At 40.8% G+C, this 9,706-nt stretch overlaps 1 protein-coding gene across 3 annotated transcripts in view; it reads right to left on the bottom strand.

Moving 5' to 3' along the window:
• Positions 1–1,861: 1,861 nt before the first annotated feature.
• The window catches only part of LOC106941413 (rho GTPase-activating protein 23-like), a 34,119-nt gene continuing 26,274 nt past the window's right edge, over positions 1,862–9,706 (bottom strand). For all 3 annotated transcript variants that reach the window (XM_015024436.1, XM_015024439.1, XM_015024438.1), the window contains exons 7-17: positions 9,583–9,689; positions 9,310–9,422; positions 6,677–6,829; positions 6,514–6,592; positions 6,321–6,394; positions 6,138–6,227; positions 5,926–6,051; positions 5,801–5,845; positions 5,623–5,716; positions 3,528–3,559; positions 1,862–3,324 (exon numbers count right to left, since the gene is read on the bottom strand). In XM_015024436.1, coding sequence (XP_014879922.1) covers positions 2,500–3,324; positions 3,528–3,559; positions 5,623–5,716; positions 5,801–5,845; positions 5,926–6,051; positions 6,138–6,227; positions 6,321–6,394; positions 6,514–6,592; positions 6,677–6,829; positions 9,310–9,422; positions 9,583–9,689 — 1,738 coding nt within the window. In that variant the 3' untranslated portion in view covers positions 1,862–2,499. The remainder of the gene's footprint in view (positions 3,325–3,527; positions 3,560–5,622; positions 5,717–5,800; positions 5,846–5,925; positions 6,052–6,137; positions 6,228–6,320; positions 6,395–6,513; positions 6,593–6,676; positions 6,830–9,309; positions 9,423–9,582; positions 9,690–9,706) is intronic.

Raw genomic sequence — 9,706 nt, 5'->3', positions numbered from 1 at the left:
TTTCCTTTGGTTTGTTATTTTTGTTTGCATTTCCTTTTAACTCATGTAAAGCACTTTGAATTGCCTTGTTGCTGAAAATGTGCTATATAAATAAAATTACCTTACCTTACCTTAAAATGTAATGTAAAATATAGTTTAATTTTATTTTTTGTATGTTCAAGCTGCACCACCAAAAATGACTAGTAAGTAGCAATGAATAGCAAAAGTGTTTCTCTCAGTAAAAAACACTTTTTTACTGAGAAAAAAAACACTTTTTTTCTCAGTAAAAAAAAACACGAGACCCACAGAAGTCAAACTAAGATTCAAATGTTGCTTAGATATGAGTTTGATCAATCTAATTGCTGCTACACCTTTACAAAAAACTTTAGGTTCTAAATAAAAGCCAGTTTTAATGAGTAACTCCACTGAATAAAATTCCTCATAAATATTGATTTATTGCAGTGGATCTCAATACAAGTCATGTGTTATTTAAATTATAACTTAAGTTGCTTTAAACTTTTATTTCTTGGGGGGGTGTCCATGTTAAAACCTATAAAGATGTAGGAATTTAATGTTTGGGAAGTATCATAACTTAAACGTCAGCACCACAGTTTTCTAGAAAAATATTCAGATTTTATTTTGTTGTTTTAAAGGCTCTACGTTGAAGATGGTAAGAAATAAAGGCATACTTTATTTTTTTTACTGTCAGCTGCAGTCGCCCCTCTGCTCTCGGCTCCCATACAGAGCTGTTGGCCAGTGCTAACGCTCAGCCGCTCCCTCCAATTTCAAACTCTTCTTATTGAAGTAAGAGTGAGAGACCTAAATATAATTTAAATATTGGCTACCTTCGACAGAAAAAGGAACTAAATCAATGAAAGCAATGTAGCAGTTTAGCTAGCTTTGATTTCCAAGGCATAAGGTGGCAGTTTATCATGATTCAGCCAAAGTAATGAAATAGCTAACTGTTTATTGTTAATGCGTTTCTTCCTATTGAGCAGTGAAAGTAAATAAAATGTCTTTTGCTTTACGTATTTACTTACTGGAGGATTTTTTTTGTTTGTGCTGCAGAGCTACAGCTAACAGCTAGCTCCTTACTTCAGTGGCTCTAACAGAGCCTGTTTCTCCTCCTTCACTTTGGAATGAACCATTCTAATAATAATGATGGGGGGAACTTAAAAATGTATTCTTATTTTTTTTCTTAGGTGAATGGCAGATTTACTTCATTCTTTGTTTCTATTGCCTTTTTTATATTGATATTGTTTAAATACAAGGGTTTCTTTCGTGATTTCTTTGGGGTGGGGGGGGACCAATCTAGACTTTTCCAAGATTGGGGGGTGGGTCCCCCTAGGAATTACACCTATGAATATGCTCATGTTAGATTGGGCATATTCAACACATCATGACGTAATGCACCCCACACTGCAGGACGCTGTAAGATTGTCATCAAGGAAAATTGGGGCAAAAAAAAAATAAAAAAGGCTTTAGCAGGCCGGGAACACCAACATGCAGAAGCCTTATCTGACGGTCACCCCCCGGCCCCCCATCCGGGCCGCAGCAAAATTGTGAAGTCTTGACCGGTCTGTGGTAATAAAAAGGTTGGGGACCACTGCCTTAACCAATCACAATGCTTACATAAAATTAAAGTCATCCACCAGCCTTACCAGGGGCACGGTATAGGGGGGTACCACCGCTGCCTTTGGTGGAGTTGGCGCTTAGGTTTATACTGCTCAGGACTGCAAATAATTTAACTCCAAACCCAACATGCACTATAACCCAAGAAAAAAGCTCAAACTGAAACCTGTGAAACAACTAATCTTAAACACATTACAGCCTTCATTTCACTCTTGCTTCTCAGTTCCCATATAAACAGCAGTAGACCAAATCATGTCCAAAACAATTAATTTAATAAATTATATGTTTTATATACAAAGGTTAGGAAAGATTTAGACAACAAATACAAAACAGGTCTCTGCACAATCATAGGACATGAAGAAGGGTACAGAGATGGAGTTGTCTTGGCAGAAAAGTTTGGGTCAGATCCATCTAATTATTAATAAACCTACAGTTGAGGGCTGGAAGGCAAAAAATTTGGAAAACTACCTGGTGGGTCAGAGTTGGGAGATTTGGCTGTGGTTCCGCTTGGCCTCTCCTCTCTCCTGATCGTAAGAAGCGCTGTGATGGGGAGTAACAGCCTATCAACCTCCGGCTGTAGAAAACTGCTCGCTGCACTGATGAACAATTTATAACTGCATGTGATCAGTAGGCCAGTTTTTCCACTTCCCTATGTAAGTAGTTAAGATAGATGTTTTTAAAACACATTTTTAGCATTCTGTTTGTTCAATAAATGAAGATATTCTGTTATTAGGTTATATTTACAACATTTTAACAGTTGATAAAAGTCTGAGTTTTGAGGCATGAGATCTGGATGTGTAAAGAGGCACACCATCACGTTTGAGAGACAAACAGTTGGGCAGATGTTGGCAAGTAAAGTTTTCTGTTTTAGTAGAATTAAAAGTTGGCTTAAATGACCACAGTGTGGCGACGCCATGCTCTCCTCCTGGCTTGAGAATCTGGAGCTGACCTTAACACCACAGAGGAGGATCGCTGATCAGTCCATCCTGAAGTAGAAGAGAAGGCAGGAAGGGGATGTTGAGCTGACCCTCCTGTGATGGATCTCTGCTGAAGAAATCCACACTGAGCTGCTAGCACTTCCCCAGCTCTGATCACCTCTACCCCATCTGATCTCTGACCTCTGCCAATCTCCTGGCCCCTGCCCAGCTCCAGGTTAATGGAGGTGGCCCTGGTCCTAGCAGGCCTGCCTGTACTGGCTGCCTGACTCCACTCTCTGAGGCAACTGGAGGTCTGCAGAGGGAGAGGGCAGCTGGGGGAGATCCAGAATGGAACATTAGGACGTTCTTTGGCATCGCTTGGAATCTTGATATGTGATGGTGGGCTTGTTGCTGCTGGAGGTTTGTGGTATTTGCCGTGGCTCTGATGAGAACAGAGGAAAGAACCTTCCCCTCCATCTGCTCCCTTCCTCACAGTTGTTTCTTCTTCTCTTTTTCCCTCTTCAGATGTCTGAACATGTTTCACTCCATGTCTCTTTTCTTTTTTGGAGCAGGTGTGTTCCCCCTGGACCAGTTCTTGCAGTCCCTTTCCATCTCCCCCTTCATCTCTCTCTCTGTAGCTTGTGTTCTTGGCCATTTCATGCTCAGAGTCCTCATCACCGCTGCTGACTACTAGATGGGTGCTGAGGCATTTTTTACGTTTGCGGGTCACAGCAGAGATGATGGACTTGGGAAGGAAGTCTCTGGCATTCAGATCTTTCTTGGAAGTGGAAGAAATCTGAAAAGATGAATCCCCAGTCCAGAAATCAGGCATTTCATCCTCATTTACAGAAGATTAAAAAAAATCAATCAATTAATCAATCAATCCTCTTTATTTAGACACAATTATGGTCGATAAACAGACGAAACAAGAACAATATAAAGAAAAAAAATAAAAAATATATAAAAAAATGAATATCGCAGTAGAATCCTTCTGCTTACCTTCAGTTTAATTGAATCACTGGTGGTGGAATCTACCCAAAGAAAGGAAGAAGGAAGATGTGTGTTAGAACCAAGTTTTGCAATGTGATTTAAAATGATAACCAATCATTGTCTACAACCCAACTTTCAGGAAAACTCTTAGTGTCTGATTATTTATCTTTATTAATGAGTCACCTGGAGGTTATTGACACAATGGTTTGAGTTGTCCAACAAAAAGACAGAAATGATGGCAGAAAAAACAAGATGGTGACAGAGGGGCACTGCACACACACACACGCGCGCACACACACACACACACACACACACACACACACACACAAACATATGCTGTAGTCTGAAGACCTGGTCCTACCGAAGAGGGCGATCCAGGGTCTGAGCTAGAGCAAAGGAGAGCAGAAGGTTCAGGAGAGAGAAAGTTTGAAATGCTGGATGTTGACTGACTTTAGCAGTAGATCTGGGAGCATCAAGCTTTCACTGGTCATCTGAGCAGACATGAAGACCCTGAACCATGCTGGCACATCAACCAGACTGCAGGGGGCACTTATTTTATTCAGATTTTGGGGTGCTGTATATGCTCCTCTAAGTTCAGCTTATACACAGTGCTAATTGATTTCTCTTAATCCCTCTTTAGACCAAAGGCCCTCTCCATGATGTATAAACGTGGCTGGATTGGGAGAAATGTGGAACAGCTCTTGAGTGAGGGGAATGATGACACTGCAAGGTGGTTCTCTTGTGATCCCACCATGTTCTTTACACCCCACTAAGGTTCTACCCACTGTGCTCACGCCACAATGGTGCTTCTGCTATGTTCCATTATTATATCTTGTTGAACCAAATATTCCCAGACATATGGAGGTTTCTTGGTCTCTACCATCAGTTTGGGCCTTCCACTGGTAAGGATCCTGATCAGCACTCTGTCACCTCATCATTAGGAGCAGCATGAAGGGGAACGCTGTGCAACCTGAGCATGCTGGATCTGGAGCTAACCCTGTGAGCTGATCACACTCCCCATGAAGCCTGAAGCTGGTTCTGCTGTGACTAAACTCCCTACCACCCCCCTTCCTCCTCACTGGACTTTTCTATGATAGTCTGAAGGAACACAGCAGTCAGACAGATTGTCGAGGTTCTCCTGCTACCAGGCCTGGGTGTGGCTGACTGCCTAGCTGGTTAGGTGCAGCTTCCATGTGGAGACGTTGTTGGAAGAAACATACAGTGGCGCCTCTGCAAGTCCAGCATGAGCAAAACCATGTAATCATGTGAGGTCAGTCCTGCTTCATAGTCCCATGAGCTGCTCCAAAGCTTCATTCAGGCCCAGTTCAACACTGCCATGACATCCAACCAAAACATCAACAAACCTCTACCCACTGCTACCTGAAGGTGGAGTCTACTGCACCCGAGAAGACCTGTGAGACCCTCAAACACTACCCACACTATTTGGTGTGATGGATAAGTCTTCACGTTTTACAGAGCTCCAACTCCACAACAAAACCAGATCAGACAGAGTTGGGAAACAAATATAAATGTTTATGAAATACATAATCTACTGACATAAACATTTTCAATAATGTAATACACAGTTTTTTAAGCAGTTTTTTTTTAAAAGCAAAGTTCTCCATATTCTAATCAAATGGTTAGGGAACACACTCATTAAGATTTGTTTCCTGAGTGATAGACTGGTTGGAGCCCAGAGTCTGCCCTGGGGGGTGTAATCAGGGGGTCTTCCCAAGGTTACTGTGAAAAAAATCTGCCAGTGGAACTAGTACATTTTCATCAACATAAAGGAATTATTGAGTTAAAAGAGGTTCTTATGTCTTACTGAAAAAAATCCTTGTAAGGTAGTTTTGTCATATTTTAAGTGTGCAGAGAATCTTGCATTAGAAAGTAGACAAAAGTACTTGGTCAGATTTTGTGTCTTTGCAGTGTGGTACCAGGTATGCCTGCTTTATGAAGCGATCCTGTAAGGAAGCTTCTTCTAAAGTCTCAGCGCTCTCTGTATTTGACAGTTTGAGATTAGATGGTCTGTCCGCTTCTAATGTGAACTGAAAACAAGCTGTAAATGAAGCACAGGAAGCTTGGATTGCTTGGTCCTCCTCACCTGAAGCGTCCCCAGGCATGCCCGGCCTGCCAATGTTTGACAGCAGGTGATCGATGTTAGGGACAGGTTGAATGTCCCGCTTACCCTCAGGGGCCTACAAACACACACATCCTCAAAGTAAATGTAAACCTGGATATATTTTCTTGTTATGAATTTTCCTGCAGGGGGGCAAACTCACCGTATTTTCCGTATCCAGCTCACCATCACAGAAGAACCAGTCATGCTGTAAAATCAGACCAGCACAATCTTAATGCAGGTCAAGGTTCTGCTGGAGGTTCTGAGGTTCTAGGAGGTCACTCTTACATGAAGGATGAGTGTCTCCACTATTTTATAACGGTCAGGCATGTGGGTGACCATGTCAATCATATTGTCCTCTGACGTTCTCACCAGAGTGGGACCAAACACCAGAGCCAGGTTTCTTGGCTCCATCTGGAATAAAGCCAGAGCTCCATCAGTGACAAAATGGTGGGTTTGAGTAGAAACACTCAGTCGATGTCAGGGTGCACTAAGCTCACCTTGTTCTTCTCAGAGTGGTCTGCCACCATCTTCAAGTGACTCACCAGGAAATTAAGGGTATGGTAATAATAATCTGGGAGGTCATGGATCTGAAACGAGCCCAGGGATGAATATTAGGAATATCATCAGGTTTTACCACAGCAGATTTTACAAGGAAAGATGTCCATATCTTGAGAGCGCACCAGTTTTTTCATGGTCTTCAGTCTGTCATCTGCATCTTCTATACGGTTGGCATCAATGAAGCTGTTATATTTGTCTGCGTACAAAAAACAGCAATCCTCTTCTTAAAGGTGAAAAACTCAGTGACATCAGCTGCTTTCACGCTGTATATGTGTCTGCACAGTGAAGAATGAGGGTGGGGATGCTCAGACTCACCGTCAGTGAACAGAGGCTCCGGCAATTTTCTGAAGAATGATTTAAGCAGGCTGCTGATGACATTCAGATCTTGCCATCTCTATAGAGAGATGAAAAGAGACAGAATTATCCAAATCAAATCAGTTACCCATCAGAAGTCTGAGAAAATGAGAGCTCTCCAAACCTCTTCAGCAGTGGTGATGTCTAGGCCCTTGTTGAGGTGTTCCTGCAGACTCGACACCATGGCGTTGTTCCCAGGCACGCGGTAGATCCCGGTGTACTCCAGACCAGAGGACTCCACCACACCGCAGCATATCTCAACAATGAGAGGGACAAACTGTGGACAGGAAAAACTCTCTACTTCTTGGAACCACAACCAGTTTCAAGTGTATCCCTTAAATTATCTTAAAAAGATTATCTTCTCTGTTCACAAGTCTCTATGTCTGCCTGTCTCAATGAAGTTTATTGTAAATGGCTTTTTCCTTCAGTAACAAACTCAAAAAGCAAATGTAAATAAGCTTCTGAGTTGCATCACTCTCCACTTTTGTGAAGTTGTTGATGTCATTCCCAAGTTGATATTTGATTATTTAGTGAAGCTTATGTTAAAGAAAACTTTCCATCATGACATGTGTCAGGGTCTGCCAAGTACTGCATGTAAACAACCATTTATTTGCTGAGACATGAGCTCTAGCCTGACAAAGAATTGTGTTTAAAAATAATAGATAAATGACTTAAGACTGGGAAAGAAAACCTAAAGATACTGGTAGAAAGTTTCTCTGGGTGAGTTGCGGAACTTTTGTTTTTGAACACTAGTATGATAGCATGTTGCATTCACCAGATCTATGTTTGCAGCAATGCTGAATGTGATAAGACGGTGACGAGGCTGTGAACAGTGTTGCACTGACTAACTGCATCATAACACCTAAAATAAAATTATGTCGGACTATCTACTGGATAAAAGAAAATGTTCGTTTTGCCAAAGCAACTCATACTGTAAATTTCAAATAGCCCTAAAATGTTAGCGCACACACTTGTAGTAAAGAACTTTTTTGACTTCCATATATTTTCTATAATTGTAAATCTTACAATCCACATATTCAGAATCTGTAAATAACTCAGATTCTACACCCTAAGTAGACTTATTCTTGTTTTTATTGTGGCCAGTTACATTTGTAAAAACAGACACACCTTTCACATTTGGAGGAACAAATAAAATGAGTTAACAGATTAATATTTTAATTTCTGGTAGTATATATTAAGATGGTGTTATTGCAGGGTTAATTTCAAATTAGGTGGTCTGCAAATAAGGTAAGGTAAGGGTAATTTTATTTATATAGCACGTTTTCAGCAACAAGGCAATTCAAAGTGCTTGAGTGTTTACTAAATGGGGCAAGTTGTCCTCAGCCTGAAAAAGTGCGAGAAACACTGGCATAGAGAGTCTGTCTTTCATCTGAGTGCACAGTTCTCCATTACTGTTCCAATGCTGCATTCTTGTACTCTACAGTTATCCTGTATGTTTAGAGGGAAATAGTCTATTTTATGACTTGCAGAATAGTAAATAAAATCTATTTTTTATATAAATCCATGCATTTGCCATTCTCTAATACATTTTGGAAGGTGTGTCAATTCTCTTTGTATTAGTTTATTCTTTGGGTCTTAACCAACATTAATGTCCCCTCCACATATTAAAAAGGATTTTTCTTCCTGTTGCTCTGTTGTCAAATAGTGATTGCACAGATTATTTTCAGTAGCTGGTATACCAATACCAGTTATTGAAAATACCAGGATGTCACATTAACTAATGTGACATGCTGATTTTACAGTAATTGCTTCACTATCACTTATTGACCTTCAGTAAGTAACTACTTTAATAGTTTTAAATTTAGCTTAATTAGGCAGTAATAATTACTCTTTGTCATCTCCCTTCTTTATAGAAATCCTAACAGGTCCTGAGTGGTCACTGAGTGAGTGGCGTTTGAAAATGTATCCTGCTCTCTTTAATCTTCCCAACTGTAGAACTCTTTAAGAGTTATGCTTGAAAATTAATTGCCAAAAACGAACTGCATATATCTCAGGAAATAAAGGCAAAACATGGTGAATTGTAGACTGCATGTGAGTTTTACAATGTATTTGTCCAAAATTGACATTGACATCAGTTGATGATGTGATAACTCTAGAAGGTTCTGATCGGTTGTCTCTGACCTTTGTTCTCTTTTTAGGAAGTAATCTCCTCCCACGCTGCCTGGTCCTCCTGGTCTGACTTTAAGGAATGTACCCACTAATTCATAATAACACAATGTACTAACAACACATTTTTCTCAGTTTTGTAAATAATCTCCTGAAGGTTTAATCATTATCCTGTTGAAGTTGACCTGAACTATCAGTAGTTCTGTCAATAGTAAATAGTACAGGAGAATAATTATTACCAAATTACTTTCCATTGTAATGCTGAAAGGCAATTATGGTAAATGGACTGAACTTGTATAGCGCGCTTTTTCCAATCATTTTTGACCACTCATAGTACTTTATACTAGAGTCACATTCACCCATTCGCAAACATACAGACATTTATACACCGATACGCAGATCGGTAGGCAATTTGGGGTTAAGTGCCTTGCCCTTGCCCAAGGACATATCGAGACATGGCAGGAGGAAGCTGGAATCAAACTTACAACCTTCCGATCGCAAGACGACTGCTCTACCCACACAGCCACAGTTCCCCATTTAGCCACAGTCGAATTGGGCCTGCAATTCTACGGACACTATTAACTCGCAATATTCTGCTGATTTTTGTTCCAGCATGCTTGTTTGGCTTACTTTATGGTTAACAGCTGGCTGGCAGTCCTCCAGTCTCACCCCAAAGGCTTTCGGACAGCCTGGTTTCTTTGTTTTCTTCATGAGGTTGATACCCCACAGAGCCTTGTTGTCATCTGAAAACACAAAGAAATATTACATCAAATATTTTTGCTTTCTGGATAACAGCTCATGGCCTACAACACTTTGTCAAAGTATTTAGACTGAATAAAACCCAGGTAATTACTAACTGCCACTGCTTTGCCTCTGGTTTTCTTTTTGAGACATGACACCCACCAGCTCTTGAGGTTCGGTTCCCTGAAGTATTGTCTGTTTTAGCCAGGAGGAAGTCAGGCACCATGCGATGGGCTCTGGGGGAGGAATCCGGCTTGTTGCCTGTCAGACTACAAACAGGACAGAG

This window comes from Poecilia latipinna, unplaced genomic scaffold (genome assembly GCF_001443285.1).
Source record: "Poecilia latipinna isolate Pla-1442-1.1 unplaced genomic scaffold, P_latipinna-1.0 Scaffold3651, whole genome shotgun sequence".
NCBI lineage: Eukaryota > Metazoa > Chordata > Actinopteri > Cyprinodontiformes > Poeciliidae > Poecilia > Poecilia latipinna.
This window is presented reverse-complemented; position numbering and strand designations above follow the sequence as displayed.